Source organism: Furipterus horrens, unplaced genomic scaffold (assembly GCF_987537825.1).
Source record: "Furipterus horrens unplaced genomic scaffold, mFurHor1.1.pri manual_scaffold_3, whole genome shotgun sequence".
Classification (NCBI taxonomy): domain Eukaryota; kingdom Metazoa; phylum Chordata; class Mammalia; order Chiroptera; family Furipteridae; genus Furipterus; species Furipterus horrens.
In genome coordinates this window covers 123,427,030-123,443,351 of record NW_028327173.1, presented here as the reverse complement: position 1 = coordinate 123,443,351, position 16,322 = coordinate 123,427,030, and the positions used below count along the sequence as shown (strand labels likewise).

At 38.3% G+C, this 16,322-nt stretch overlaps 1 protein-coding gene across 1 annotated transcript in view; it reads right to left on the bottom strand.

Annotated features, from left to right (window-relative positions):
* SLC25A21 (solute carrier family 25 member 21) overlaps window positions 1–14,277 on the bottom strand; it is a 476,684-nt gene extending 462,407 nt beyond the window's left edge. Inside the window, exon 1 of the mRNA XM_090270126.1 lies at window positions 14,135–14,277. Within this exon, the coding sequence (XP_090126252.1) occupies window positions 14,135–14,204 (70 nt within the window). The 5' untranslated portion in view covers window positions 14,205–14,277. The remainder of the gene's footprint in view (window positions 1–14,134) is intronic.
* Window positions 14,278–16,322: the final 2,045 nt, after the last annotated feature.

The window sequence follows — 16,322 nt, the reverse complement described above, 5'->3', positions numbered from 1 at the left end:
TACTTAAAGCAATCACAGCAAGAACACTAAGACCCTTTGGGTTTCCTTTTTCTCCCTCTGCAGCTAGTAGGAATAAAAGGAATAGTGCATCTGAGATCGTGTGTGGTTTCTGGGGTAATGTCTGAATTTGGCTGTGGGTGAGCAGCAATGATTCCGCTCACCAGCAATGACATGCATTAGGCATGGGAGGAACTGCACCAACTCCTTCAGATCACTTAGGAAGCAATATGTGCTCTAGTACCTTGATGAAAGGTTTAAAGTTTTTAAAATTAATATTCAAAATTGAGAACCAAAATAAATAAGAGATTCATTCAGTCATCTATCTATTCATTCAACAAATGTTTATTGAGCACCTACCCTGTGCCAGGTTCTGTATTAGGCACTGGGGATATAGCAGGGCACCAACCAGACCATGATTCATATTCTCAGGAAGCTTATTTTTTACTGACAGAAATAAGAAGAGGATGTTTTAATATCTGTCATTATTCTACATCAAGTTTACTTAACAATTAATGTTATGCCTTTTTACATTTAAGTAAACATGTCAGCATTACAGCTTAATATAAAAACAATGCTAATAAATATATGTATTAAAAGTGTGACTTTCCTCATGTTTATTCAAGTGCAAGAATACATAAATTAATATAAACTTCACAAATCAAAACCAAAAAGCAGACATTTCCCAATATAGTTATTTTGCTAACAAGCAATACATACTCATGACTGCTGCAACGCCCATTTTCTCCAGCCTTGAAGCCTCCTTTATTACAGTGCTTTGGTCATCTCCATGAAAACATGAGACTATATTGCTCTGTGAAAGGAAGATGCTGATAGGTCTTATAATTGTGTCATCACCACATTCCTACTTTCAACTTCATGTAAAAGAAATGCTTTCTCAGTGCAACTAAAATGTGTAAATGAAGAAAATCACCGAAGAGTCTTAATATTTCTTACATTGAGTACTTTCAGTCATCTTTATAATTTTCCTAAAATGTCGTAGCTGTAGCGATTTCTCATTAATAAAGAATAATTTGTTTAATTTAGTGATCTTTTTTTTTTTTTAACTGTTTTAAAAGATATGGGAAAGTTATACACACTGCCATCTTGTGCTTAAAAGTTCATTGACAGGAGCAAGGACTTTGGTGTTTTCCATTAACTCCATAATACAGTATGTAGTATATTACCCCCCCCCAAAATAATAATAATAATCCTGCTTGGACCTTTTATTTAATAAATATATATTCTTCACATCTCACTCATCTTCTTATGTTAAAGCCCACTAGATTAAAATAAAAAAGTAGCATTATGAGTGTCTGTCTCAGACAAATAAATAGGAAGAACTATACATTTGGTATTCTGTATCCTACTTACAGAAGCTTATAATTCACTATTAGTGTAACATACACTCTAACATTGAAAATTTAGAGAAACAAAATTATGTAATCTAGGAGTTTTGTTTTCACAAGGTAAGCTCCAAGACCCACAAGCAATTAATATGACATTTATGCTAAGCTTAACGAAATTTTTTGTTTGATCCAGGACTCTACTTTAATTACAAAAGCAAGACCACCATAGAGAAAATAAATATTATAGCAACATAAATGGTTTCTTCCATTTCTCTTAGATACATAAACGTATTCTCCATCTCTAAATAAGAATCATGATTATGAAAAAAATCAATTCCAAAAATACAGTCCTCTATAGTTTTCAAATATATGGTCTTCTATGATCTATTCGAGGCACCTGTTCCAAATGTTTTACAATGATGGAATCTAATTAGAAGGTTAACACAACTTCTACATATGTCTGCAGATTTTTTCTTCTTTAATCAAATCACCAAATTATAGGGAGACAGCGCCATCTATAGGTATGCACAAGTACTGAATGGAATTCTTAGATTTTGATGTGACTGCCCCGTGTTTTACACTAGCCAGGTAAATGTACTACTCTAGAAAGAAGCTACAAAATAACCCTGCTCATTTTTTAATCTCTGGAGAAGTATCTATAATTTATTTCAAAGAGTTTTAGGACCAGGCCATGTATATCAGTTAGTAGAACATCACCTCAATACTCCAAGGTTACAGTTCGATCCCTGGTCAGGGCACACAAAAGAATCAACAAATGAATGTGTAAATAAGTAGAACAACAAATCTATGCTTCTCTCTCTCTCTCTCTCTCTCTCTCTCCCTCTTTCTTTCTTTCTCTCTCCTTCATTTCACGCTCTAAAATCAATAAATAAAATTTTTGAAAAATCAAAGTGTTTTTATCTATATAATCATTCTCCAAAATAATAATAGCAATAATAACAACAGCCACAGCAACAACAATAAAAACTAATATTTCCCATAATTGTATCACTCTGATTTTTGGTACACTTGATGACCCATAATTATTGATAACTTTTCAAAAACTTAGCATAGTGACATGTCTCTTCTCTCTTTCTCTCAATCTCTCTCTGTAAAACGTTTGACCACAATTCTATTTTAGGTGTCATTCAATTCTATTGAAGTATATACTTTATTATTCTTTCTCCAAAGTTATATCTTCCTCCTACAATAGTCCATTCTAGTTTTTATGGACATTCAACTAAACTCATCTTTTTATCTAACCTAAAACTACAAGATTCATGTAAACAAAAAGGCTCAAGACACCTATTTAATGCAACTTAAATTCCCTTGTTTTTCGCAGACAGGTTTGTTCATTCTGCTTTGGGGTTATTCTCACTCCAATGAGTCATTCTGGTGTCTTGTCTAGTTACATAAGGGTTCAATTACCAACTACCTGAGGATTGAGACTCAGTTCATTCCTAATCAATTGCCTGTAGGAGTTGGCAAAAAAGGGGTAGTCCATTGATGCTGACAGACCCCCTGCTGGGTAAAATGGAGAATTTCATGCTTGTGCAATGTCTGGCATTTAAAGATCTGGCTAAAATAAGAAATATCTTGTTTCACCAAGGGCAAACCCTGTTTGTTCATCAATACTCAAGTTCCAGAGCAGCCACAATATTTAACCCAAGCAGAAGAACAAGAGGCCTTCTGAAGGTGATACTCTGTATGTGACTGTCAACCTGATTTCTCATTCTGCAAACTATGAGGCAGGTAGTGTAGTGGGAAGGAGTATAAGCTTTGAAAGCAAAGAGAAGAGTTTGAGTCCATGCTCTGTCACCAGTCTTGAGCAAGTTATTTAATTTCTCTGAGCTTCAGTTTCCTCGTCCTCAAGAAATTACAAATTAATATCGATGATTTAAGAAAGTAAGGTGCTTTGAACATAGTAATTATTCAATGAATGTCAGTACTTAAGATTTGTCTTACGGTTTCCCATTTATCTTATCAAAATTATTGACAAGATAGTTAGGTAGGGTCCACCTAACCCAAACAAACACCTGGGGGAATTCATTTGTAACTTCTTAAGATAGTAAAAAGAATGAGTGAGAAAGACTGAACTCAAAATAAGAATGAGTACAACTACACAAAAAGAGAAAATGGCATTTGAGGGTCTAATATCAGTTTCAAAATTTAGCTCTGAAACATTTTTGAAAATCATTAGAGTCTATGTGACTCTTGATTGCATATTATTTTTACTGTCTGTGTTAGAAATGTGTCTGCAGGGCACAGAAAAGTTGAATATATAGATCCAACAGTTACCTGCAAATGGATAATGCTGAAGCCAGAGAGCAGGTGGGCTTGTTCAAGGAGATAACAGAAGGTGTAGGGCAGAAAAATTTAGAACCCTGTAGAATATAATTTTTTAAATTTATTTTTCAGTTATAGTTTACCTACAATAATATATTAGCTTCAGGTGTACAAGTCACTGATTAGACATTTATATAACTTAGGAAGTCTTCACTTCAATAAAACTAATAGCCACCTGACACCATTTATACTTATTACAATGTTATACTATATTTCCCTCTGCTGTACATCCCCATGACTGTTCAGTAACTATCAACTTGGACTTCTTAAACCCTTTACCTTTTCCACCCATCCTCCCAAACCTTCTATTTGGAAACCATGAAAATGTTCTCTCTATATATATATGAGTCTGTTTCTATTTTGTTTGTTGATTTATTTTGTTTTTAGATTCCACATATAAGTGAGATCATATGGCACTATTCATCCTCTGACTTATTTCACTCAGCACAAACCATATCGTTCTAGATGACAAGATTTCATTCTTCTCAGGCTGAATCATGTTCCACTGTATATATGCACCACTTTTTCTTTATGCATTCATCTATTGATGGACACTTATGGATACTTAAGATATGGACGCTTCCGTATCTTAGCTACTGTAAATAATACTGCAATGAACGTATGGATGTACATGTCTTTTCAATTTAGTATTTTGGATTTCTTCAGATAAATACCCAGAAGTAGAATTTCTGGGTCCTTCTTTGCTTCTTGTTATAGCCTTTGTCTGACATAAGTATTCCTACTGTTTTTGTCTGTTTGTTTGTCTCTATTTTCATGAAACATATTTTTCCATATTTTTATTTTTATTCCATGTGCATCTTTCAGCCTGAAGTGGGTCTCTTATAGACAGCAAGGTGGATGGGACTGGGTCTCAGAGAATCACCAGGGTAGGGCTAACAGTGTTAAGTTGATGGGGACTCAGATGTGGCCCAGCCTACACCCACAGAAGGACAACTTAGAAAACAAACAATGGTCTCTGCCAGCACTTCTGTCTGGGAGAAAGATGTCCCTCTAGCCCTCACCCAAAAGCCAGACAATTCAGTTCCTACCCATATGTATCTGGTTCCTTTCAAGTGCTAGAGCTCAGAAGGAGTGAGTCCAACTAAGTCCATGTCTGTGCCCTTTAGGAGGAATACCTGGGACTCCAGAAGCCTCAGTCTCACCACAATCTCTTCTGGTTTTCACAGCTAGAAGTTGTAGGGACTTCTCTTCCTGACATTGGAATCCTGGGCTGGTAGGGCCTGGTGGGGCTGGGACCCTTGTTCCTCAGGGGTGACCTCTACAGCCAAGATATCCCTCTCAAGTTTTAAAAAATATTTATTTATTTTTAGAGAGAGGATAAGGGAGGGAGAAAGAGAGGGATAGAAACATCAATGTGCAAGAGATACATGATTAGTTGTCTCTCGCATGTCACCAACTGAAGACCTGGCCTGCAACCCAGGCATATGCCCTGACTGGGAATCAAACCTCGACCTTAGAGTTCACAGGCCAGCACTCAATCCACTGACCACACCAGCCAGGGCTCCTTCTCAAATTTTAACCACCACGTGTGGGTGTGGGACCAGCCAGGTCCTGATCTTCATGCCTACTATGAGTCTGGATGTGGCTTCTTTAATTCTCTAGTTGAATGATTTCTATTTCTCCAGAATTCAGGCAGTTCTTATGATGGCTATCCCGTGGTTTAATTGTAATTTGGATGTGGTTATGAGAGGCTCTGAGTACTACAATTACTTACACTGACATCTTGACTGGAAGCAGAGCATCACTTTTTAAGGAAAGGGAAAGAAGAGGAACAATTAAAAAATAATGAGAGTCCTGACTGGGTGGCTCAGTTGGATGGAGCATTGTCCAAAGGTTGAAGGTTCTATTCTCGGTCAGGGCACATATCTAGGTTGTGGGTTTGATCTGCAATTGGGATGCTAAGGGAGGCAGCCTGATGTTTCTCCCTCTCCCTCTCCCTATTCCTCTCTCTTTCTCTCTCTCTCTCTCTTCCTCTCTAAAATCAGTAAGCCTATCCTTGCTGAAGATTGTTTTTTAAGTAATGAGATATGAAAAAAGGGGTAAAAACTAATAGCACAGACAACTTTAAAGAGAAAAATTGATCAGAGATGTGAAATTCCACAAATATTTGGTAAAATTAGGAATGAAAACCAGTAGTTTTAAGTTTCAGCAGAAAGGCAAAGTCAGATATGACAATCACAGTAGGTTGAAAACTAGGTGAGAAACTTCATAAACTTTCACATTGAACTAGAAAGAAACATAAGACCATAGCTTGAGATATGTGACGTGAATTTGAGAAACACAATATGAAGAGAAAGTTACAGTTGAATGCCTGCTGTGGGTTAAATTGTGTTCCCCCGAAATATATGTTCAAATTCTAAACTCTGGTACCTCAGAATGTGTGACCTTATTTGGAAGTACGATCTTTACAGAAGTAATCAGGTTAAGAAGAGGTAATACTGGATTAGAGTGCGCCCTAATCCAATGAGTGGTGTCCTCCTGAGACAAGGAAAGTTTGGACACAGAGACAGAGACAAATTGGGAGAGAAAGCCATGTGACAACAGCCAAAGAACACAAGGGTTGTTGGCAACTGCCAGGGGCTAGAAGAGAGGCATGGAACAGATTCTCCCTCAGAGCCTCCAGAAGGAACAGCCCTGCCCCACACCTTGATTTCAGACCTGTAGTCTCCAGAACTGTGGGACAGTAAAGTCCTGTCTTAATAAGCCACCCAGTTTGTGGAACATTGTTCTAACAGCCCTAGCAAACTAATACAAGAACTAATACAATCAAAAGATAGAGAGCTGCCTGGCCAGGTGGCTCTGTTGCTTGGAGTGCCATCCCACACACAAAAGGTTGTGAGTTCTATCTCTAATCAGGATGCATATAGGAGGCAACTAATCAATGTCTCTCTCTCTCTCTCTCTTGTCCTTCCCTCCCTTCCTCTCTCTACAATCAATTCACATATCCTCAGGTAAGGAATGAATGAATAAGTAATACAAATAATAAAGACTTAACACAATACTTACAATGAGAAGAAACCATGATCACATCAAAGTATGGAAATAATTTACATAAACACAATAATTTAAAAGCAAGTTGGTAAGAAAAATCAGTTCAAATCCAGAATAATCAAGAATGTTGCAGAAGTCCCTTAAGCTGGTTTCATCCATTGCCATTTTAAGGTACCGCCTACTTTAATCAGAACAATGAAAATCATTTGTGCATCTCTTTTTGGTTTGGGGTCCTGGAATTTTGAAAAGTGACATATAAATTTTAAAAAACTATCATAGGCCTCTCAGAAAATGGCAGACGTGTTTAGACCTGTAGGTAACTTTTTTCAATTATATTACAGTGAAAGAAAATAGTTTATTTTTGCAAGTATTGGTTGTTTGATGACTAGAACTCTAAGAATAATATTCTGTGACCTGAGCTTCTTATATTTATTCATTAACATAGTCAACAAACATTTCTGAGTACCTGCTGTGGTGTACCTAAAACACCAGGTTCTTATTGCTCTGAGATGTCACAGTCAAGAATGGGGGATAGGGGTCACAGGGGGAGGAAAGTGAGAAAGGGCTGTTTTAAGAATGTTTTCCTCAAATGTTGTGTAGAAGTTGCTTTATGTCAACCGAATCATGTATGCATATATCATACTTATACTTTTAAAGTGTCTTTCAGTTAAGGACAATAAAATAAGAAATTTTTTGAAGTATGCTTATGAAATTCATATTTTAACTGTCCTTAAATTCATGCTTTTGAGATCCAGATTTTCTTTGAGAGACAAGACTATATTTTAATTAAAACATATCCCTTAAAGGTATTTTATAATTAATTTGAGTAGTAGAGTTGCTTCCTCCTATATGGTAGAAATAAGGGGAATTTTTCCCCCCTAATTACCCAGATAATGGGTTCCAGCCTCCCTTTGATGTATCATAAAGGCTCACCTGTTTCTACAGCCTGCTATTTATTATCAAACAATTGCAGTTTTCCAAATCCTGAATTTCCAAAGGTGCTACTTATCCAAATCACATGTGTGTCCCCTTTGCACCCATTCTGAAAAAGAGTTTTCCTTGATCAAAATTTTATCCTTGATTACCCCCTGGTGCATCACCCCTTTGATTACCTAGTCCAAATTAAAATCCAGAGGACTACTAGTATACATACTGCCTGTTAAGGCATTTCTTTTAACTCCATTTTAACTATTATGGGTTATGATAAGAAAAGGTATAAATCTTGTGAAAATGAAGATATATAAGATCAGAAGTTTAAAAAATAATATTTAAAATTATCCCATACCTTTTTAGTAGCCATTTTAGGTTAAAGGCCTCAGACTCTGTCCCAACAATTCAATGGACAGTTCACATATACTCTCAATAATTCATCTTCCTGAAGCCTATCCATGAATCCCAGGTTTCCACCCCCCCCCCCAAAGTCTTTCATTTTACTTTCTCATTTGACTCCTTGAAAGTGATTAGAGATAAATTGCACAAAGTACTTGAAACTGCATCAAATGCAAAACTGGAACATTTGTTTCCATGATACTTCGAACAATTTGACTAAAAATTGGGCTCTGGTTGTTACCAAAAAGCCCTGAGGAACTGGGATTGACTTTCAAAGGTAATAAAAGCCCAAGAGAAAAAAAAGGCCTGGTACCTTGGATGGATGCGCGGTCCACGGCAATCTTTCAGGGAAGGAATGAAGGTTGTTTTCATGAAACATGGCTAGAAGGGACCTTAAGGCACAATGGAAAACCAGAAGGACTTGGAAAAGACAGGTGTTTACAGGCAAGGCTGAACGTGGCAGGTATGTGGCTCAGCTTCTGTGCCCTGAAGAGCTGACTGAAGGTCACCCTAAATGTTCCTTGCGTAAGTTCCAGCAAAGCAGAACTAAAGATCATAAGTGATCATTTGCTGCTCTTGTTGTGTTTATGCAAATGAACAGGATAAATTAAAAATGGACTTAATACAGTCCCTTTAACGACAAGGTGGGTAATCTTAAGGAGAAAAATCATGATTCAAGGAAAATCACAATGCTCAGTGGTAGACTGTAAAGTAGTGCAGCTAACTGTCTTTAAAGTTTCTTTTCATTTAAAATTTGTTTTCATTTGAAAGTTAAACTATGTCTGTGGTATCATCAAAGATGTTTAATTTATAGGCAAGAAGAATGTCAAATGCCTTGCAACTGGATGTCTTTCCAATAAGACAGCCTTACAGGTAAAAAAAAAAAAAAAAATTCTCCAAGCACTGATTAAAGATGCCCTGGGGTGTGTGCCTACAAGATATGGGGGACTAGTGTAGGGCTGGAGAAATAAATCAGCATCCTGCCAGCATGATGATCATGTAAATAATATATGGAGGAGGAATGTCCTAGGAACATTCTGAGTGGAACATACAGACTTTGAGGAATAGGAGTATAAGATTCTGAGAGTAGGATGATCCTAGAAATGCCACCATAGAAGGGAATTCAGTGTGGACAGGGCCTAGGCATACCCTCAGAAAGGAGCCTGATAGACAATGGTAGGAGCAGGGTCTCTCAGGGGCCCACAGCATCTTCATCAGAGAACATAGGAGATTCTGAAGTTGGGTTGCAAAGCCCTATGAGAACTTGGAGGAAAAGAACATCTTAGTGGGCCTAAAAAATTGTTACATGACATTAGATAAGAAACCCATGAGCTTCAGAAACATATGGGAGAGCCGAAACTGGTCATTAAGGAATGTAAGAGGGTCTCAGGTGGAGCCATGTTCCTGGCTCCAAGGAAAAGATGTCCATAAAAGGGAAGCCTTCTGGAGCCCTGATGATGGGCAGACAGTGTAATGATGTGGTATCTGGAGGATGTTGAGGCCCAGGGACCTTGGGAGCTCTAGCAGGTTTGGGGAAATCCAGTCAGTGTTGCTGTCAGGTTTGCTGCCAATCCATTTGGTGTTTTGGTGAGAAACAGAAAAATGTGTCCATTCTCCCCTAAGTGGACACATCTTGGCGCTGGAGTACATAGATGATGAATCACAGCACCAGCTAGATTTCAGTCCCCACTGGCCCCAGTGACCAGGGTCCTTTTGCAGGCAACCATCTGCCCAGCTGCATGTAGAGACCCCAGATGGACTGAGAATTTTCTTCTGGCTAAAGTCTAATTGGTGCCCACACACATGAAACTATTTGAAAAGAGCAAGATAATATTTAGCAGAAAGACTTATAAGGATTGTATTTGTAGATAAAAGTTTTTCTAAGGGATGTAAACTAATAAGAGATACAGAGATAATAAGGAAAAGCATATTTGACTTGATCTCTCCAACCTATATAAATGTCTGTCAATAGGAATAATATTCTCCTAGTCCCTCCCCTATCCTAATTTTCTTTAGAAATGATTACAAGCTGTGCAACCATAGGCAAGTTAATTAGGCCTTCTGTACATCCCTTTCTTCATCCTGGAGTTGTGGTAAGGATGGAAATTGTTAATACATAGAAAGCTTAGTACTGGGTATGGCATTTAATATTGACTCAATAAAGGTTAGCCATTTTTATTATATGTGCCATTCACATGTTAATGAGAATGCTAAAGCTGGATAGGGTTGTAGAGACCATCTGTGAAACATTTATGCAGAAAGTAGTTTTTCAAGCTAAGCCTTGGAAAATGGATAGGATTTCAACAGGTAAAGAAAACAAGGGGAAGACATCCCAGGCACTGGGAGTAAAGGTGGAAAGGTATAGGCAACATTCAAGTATGTTTAGCAGATCTATTTAGCATAAACAAAATGGAACATGAAAGAGATGGGTAGAAGATAAATCTGAAAGCTAAACTGAGGGCACATAATAGGGCATACAGAATTCGTTCTTCTCTCTCTGGTCAGCAATAAAAACCAAGAAATTTAACTTGCAGTCCTTTATAATCTGGCTGCCACTCCATGGGCTCTTTTCTCAAAGGTCTAGGGCAGTAGTTCCAAAACTTGGAAGTATAAACCTGTAACTTGGGGACCTTCCTAAAATGCAGATTCTGATGTGGTAGGTCTGGAGGAAAGCCTGAGATCCTACATTTTTAACAAACTTCTAAGAGCTACCGTGCCCCTGCTGCTTACCTCTGGACCATGCTGAGTACCACGGGTTTAATCCAATGGCCTCTTCTCATTTTCATCCTTTACCCCTCTACAGTGTTAGGCCTTGGTGATCTTCCTAAAATTCTCATCATTGGCTTCTATTCTCTCACCTGAATCTTATGCTACTACTTGAAGCTGAGAATGTGGACAAGAAGCCTGTAAAACTCCAGTACATACTGACATGTCTTGAGCATGGATTTAACATATAAAACAAAGTTGCCATTGGTTGCAATATCTACATATAATAGTTAGCTACAAACTCAAGGCCAGTCTTTAGCTGTGTCTTGTCCAAGCAATTTGCCAGTGCATCAATCTCCTTGGTTTTTTAAGTACAAATATTACAAACCACCTTTTAATAAGAGATAGGCTTATGTCATTATAAAAGACACCTATTGCCCATCTCATGATGTGTGTAGGTTCTCTGGAGAAAATCTCCCCTGAGATCCCCATCCCACTCCTGCCCCAATTATCCACATGGGCATTGGCTATAACTGATTGGTGGAGAGGTGGGTCCCTGACCAATACTGGGTTATTTTGAGTCTTTCCTCAGATTTCACACTAGAACTGAAAAAAGCAAGTCAGTCACTTGCTCTCTCTACAGAACAGAAATCAAGAGCATGTAAGTGCAGGAGCTATTGAGGAACACGTTCTGCCATGTGGACTCCAGAGCATACAACAGCAGAAAGAAGACTGATGAAGACACCAGGGGAGCACAGGAAATAGCTCCACAGTGTGGCACCTGACAACCCTGCATATCTCTACATAGGCCACATGGGCAAGGCTTCACCACAGTCTGACCTGAGTCTTGGTAGTTGTCCTGTGATATCTTCTAGCCTAAGGGAAGAATAGCAGCCTGCTGAGGAGCTGCTGAGAGGCTGTTTCTCCCATTATCTTGTGGAAAACTGCCACAAAGCCATTTCTCAACCATCTTCCTAGTTTCAGTTGAGCACAAGACTTTCTACCTCACTCCTACTTAGGGTAAAGCTGCAAACTTCAGTGAAGTCTATAAAACTGTTTGGCTGTGGTTCTGAGGGACCAACAGCAAAGGGACCTACCATTCATACCATTTACCATCTGGCCTATTCAATTTGATGTTACCTGTGGAACAAAGGACATGGGGAACTGAAACCATAATTACTTGTCTTTGTTGTCTGTGTAAGTAATTAACTGTCTGAATCCATTTGGTCATAATTACTCCTTACCAGGCAAATTTATGGAAGTGATCCTAACAGCTATAGTAATATTACTTGTGACCTTATTGTTAGCCACCACCTTGCTGCTTTGGGAATGTTTAACCATTTGACAAAGAGAGAAAGGAAGACATGGCAAGAATTCACTTCCTGAGTTCTCCTCAATACCCCAGCTCCTGATTCCGATCTGTTCCAGGAAAGCACCCCAGACCCTGATTCCATGAGACACCCTGGTATTCTCTAATAAACCGCCCTAGTAACCTTTTCTTTCCCCTTAAGAAATCTAGAATGTGTTTTTTTGTCTTTACCATCAAAAGATTATGTAATACACACACAGAGAAGTGTTGCATTTGATGACAGTATCAGTCAGAACTCCAGTGCTAGAGCTTCACATGAATTTTTTGTATTCATTAAAACTCTAATCTTGTATATTAATTTCTTTTTGGCCTTTGACCTAGTATATGCAATATGATTAGCCTAAACTTAGTAAAGTTTAATAAATATAAAATGTTATGAAAATATTATTATCAAGTGACAGGAAACATGACTCTCTTTCACTGTGATGAAAGTGTAAATTATGCTCATCATTTATCAATAATTCCATAATACTAAATGTATAAATCAACTATGCTATGTTTAATTTCTCTTATAAATATACCACTTTTCATTCATATTAGTTACAATTTTAAAAACCTGATGGAATCACACATTATATTTGTGCCAAATAGTTATCATCCAACAAAACAATGTAAGTAGGATTAATTTGATCTACTATTAATATCCCTTGAGTTTAGCTGTGTCTAATACATAGTATGATCATCTAAGCCAATATACAGATGACTGTGAATAGTTTAAGATGTTCACCAATTATCTTCACTTTCCTATTGGGCCAGCTGAATTTTCTTTGATCAGAATAATGGACTCTGAATCAAGTTAATCAGGGACAGGTGTAAGAGTCCTAAACATTGTGGAATTTGACCAAAATGGTGAATAATTTGGTGTAAATTCATCATCACTATAGGGAAAGAACTAAAAATGTAGACAGTGGAGCCACTGACATCATAACAATGGGTAGACATAGCACAGTTACATATAATACATTCATGCCTTGATTGTCAGACTAATAAAATATCATCTTCATAAAATTGTACAGATTGTAAGTGATACATTTGGCTGCTTGTGGTACTGCTGAGATGCAAGTAGTTCATGACATAATAAAATCTGGCCATAATTGGTATTATTCCTTTTTATAAAAAGTTCAAATTTGTTTGAAAATAAAGTGAATTTCCCTAGTGGAAGTTAAACATTAGACATCTAGTCATTATCTTAACATGATTTATTAGAGTTACCATATTATAATTGATTGAGATTATCTACATTTATATAAATGTTTTATGGTAATGAGTGAACTATATAATTATTTTATATTTATAATAAAAACACATCACAGTATGTAAGATTAAGTTTTCAATCAACTCATAATTCATGTTTTAAAATATCTTTAAAATATGTTTACATAACATAATCTCATGGGTAACTTTCTCTGGCCACACTTAGTAATTATTTCCATGATTAGTATCACAGATTTTTCTCTAATGTTTTTCCCCACAGCATAACTCTCCCTAATTAACGTCAGCCCATTCTATCAAAGGTGTTTATAGGTGCTAACATATGCATTTAATTTTAATATGCCTATTTAAGGCACGAATAGCCCCAAGCAGGCACAGTATGTAGTAAGAACTGTAGAATCCTGAGATACACATCCTAATGAGGGAGGTAGGAGTTATGCAAGATCTGAATTAACTCAGAAGAAAGAGGCTACAAGTCTGACAGAAGCAGGATCGTTTCAAGTAAAATAGCCAGCTAAGCAATAGGCCTCCTCAAAGTTGCAGGCCTTGGGCTGCCTCCCTTGCTTCTCAGGCTAGGAACCGAGAAGGAGGGGAACCCGAGAGCAGCCGACGCGAGCACCTCGGTGACGTGACCCGGAGCACCCACCGCCGCCGCTCCCGGCCTCCTTTGCTCTGGGTCCGCCCGCTCAGGTTCTGCGCCCGCCGCGAGGGCTTTAGAGGAAGACGGTGGAACTTCTATTGGGAAACTTGTCTGAGAAATGCTTGAGGACGCACAGAGATGGAAAACGACTGGCCCCGGACGGGGTGGACTCACCAGCGGAACCACCGGCCAGGATCTGCCGAGAAGCCTCCTTCACGAAGCCGACATCGGCCTTGGCTGTCATGTCCGCAAAGCCCGAGGGCGACTGGGCCGAGCAGCGTGGACGAGCGCTCGGGCCTGCAGAGCCTCTCCTGATCCGGAGGGCCGGCTGGGCTGGTCCCCGGGCCGAGTGGCTCACTGGCAGGCGGCGATCCCGCGACTGGTCGGAGGCGGCGGTTCTGGGCACCGACTTAGGTGTGATCTCCCGCGGGTCCGGACCTGCCCGCCGTGCGTCTTGAAGGGGCTCCTTCTCGTCCCGCTTGGCTCCCGCGGCTCCACGCGGGTACCCCGGAGGAGAAAAGACTCGCGGGTGGGGCTGAGTTGGCCGATCGCAGCAGGTGGGGTTTGGTCTTGTAGATTGGCGCCCACACGCTTCCCTATCAGGAGCCTCCTGCAGAGTTTGTCAGGCTGGACGTGCTGCCTCTGATAATGCAAGTACAGGAGTGACCCTGGCCTAGACTTGCAGCCGCGGAGCTGGGCGACCCTTGCTCCTCCTGGCAGGCCAGAACGCAGTGCAGTTCCACAGATGGGACAGGTGGATAAGTGTCTAGTTAGCTATTCTGAAGTTGTGGGCTGTAGCAACTAACTCAAAACAAATCCACTTTACAATTATCTTACTATAGAGGTAATAATGTAGTGCTCTACCAAAAATTGGTTTTGGCTTAAGGGAATTTATCTTATTCCTCATCAACCTAAGTTTTACTTTACTGAAAAAAAAAACTGTTAAAGAGGCCTTAATACAAAAAAGTCTCTTATGTACTACAGAGATAAGTGGTTCTCCAAATATGATCTTAGGACCCAGCAGCAACAGCGTGATGTGGGAGTTTGTAAGGAAGGCAAATTCATGACCCCACCCGGACCTACTGAACCAGAATCTGTATACAGGCTCAGAAACCTTGTTTTAGTAAGTTCTCCAGTGACTGTCATGAACCACTGACCTAAATAATCAAGGAACTACCAGTGTGTTCTCTCTGTAAAAAGCTTAATTACTCATACTAGCCCTTTAGGATAGTTGGCAAAAGAGAAAAACTAACTTATACTATTTTAAAATCATTTGCATATTCTGTACAGGAGAAAAACAGATTCTAAAATTTTAATGGGCCTAGAGGGTATTATGCTCAGTGAAATAAGACAGAGAAAGGCAAATATCATACAATTTCACTTATATGTGGGATCTAAAGAATGGAATAAACAAGCAAACAAAATTGAAACAGACTCAGACACAGAAAAAGAACTGTTGGTTGCCAGAGGGGAAGGAGATTGGGGAACTGGTTGAAAGAGGTGAAGGGACTGAGAAGCACAGTTTGGTAGTTACAAAATAGTCATGGGGTAATAAGTACAGAGAATATAGTCAATAATATTGTGATAACCGTATGGTGCCAGTTGGGGTTCTAGAAATATGGAAAGGAACACTATGTCATGTATATGATTATCTAACCACTAAGCTGTACAACTGAAACCAGTACAAAATAAATTGAGAGAAAAAAAATTTTTAGAAACACCATACCTGTTATAGGCAGGAGATGCTATAAGAAAAGAATGAGAAACTGGTATCCTTATTGTTATATTCTTAAATGTGAAATATAATACTAAATATATTTAGTTTTGAACCGTATAAAACTTCCATTTTTGAAGGCCAAAACTATTAAGTATCAGCAATATAATATGGTTCAATTTATATAATTTCCAATTAAAAACACAAAATACAAACTGGTTCATACATTGTTTTTATTTCTTAGGCTGAGCTATTAAAAGCTGTTAGTCATGATTTCTGGCAGATTTAAAGTGATAAATTGGGGAAACAAGCTTATGTGATTACATATGCAAAAATAAAGTTTCTCATATGTGATTATATTTTTTATTAGAATTCCTAAGTTTGAAATATTTACCAAGAAATCATTTTCAGAAATTTGTCCTGTTTAGGTAGTGGAAAGCTTTTGAGCAATGTGTTAGTCTTTTATTAATTAAATATGTCTTGAGTGCAATATAGAATCAACAAATATTGAGAACCTTTTATGTACTAATCACTAACGTCAAAATTTGAGAGCTCATAGAAAACATTTTCCTCATTTTCCAATGAAGAAACTGAATTTCCCAAGATTACACAATGAATTAATAGTATAGCTGGAATTCAATTCCAGAA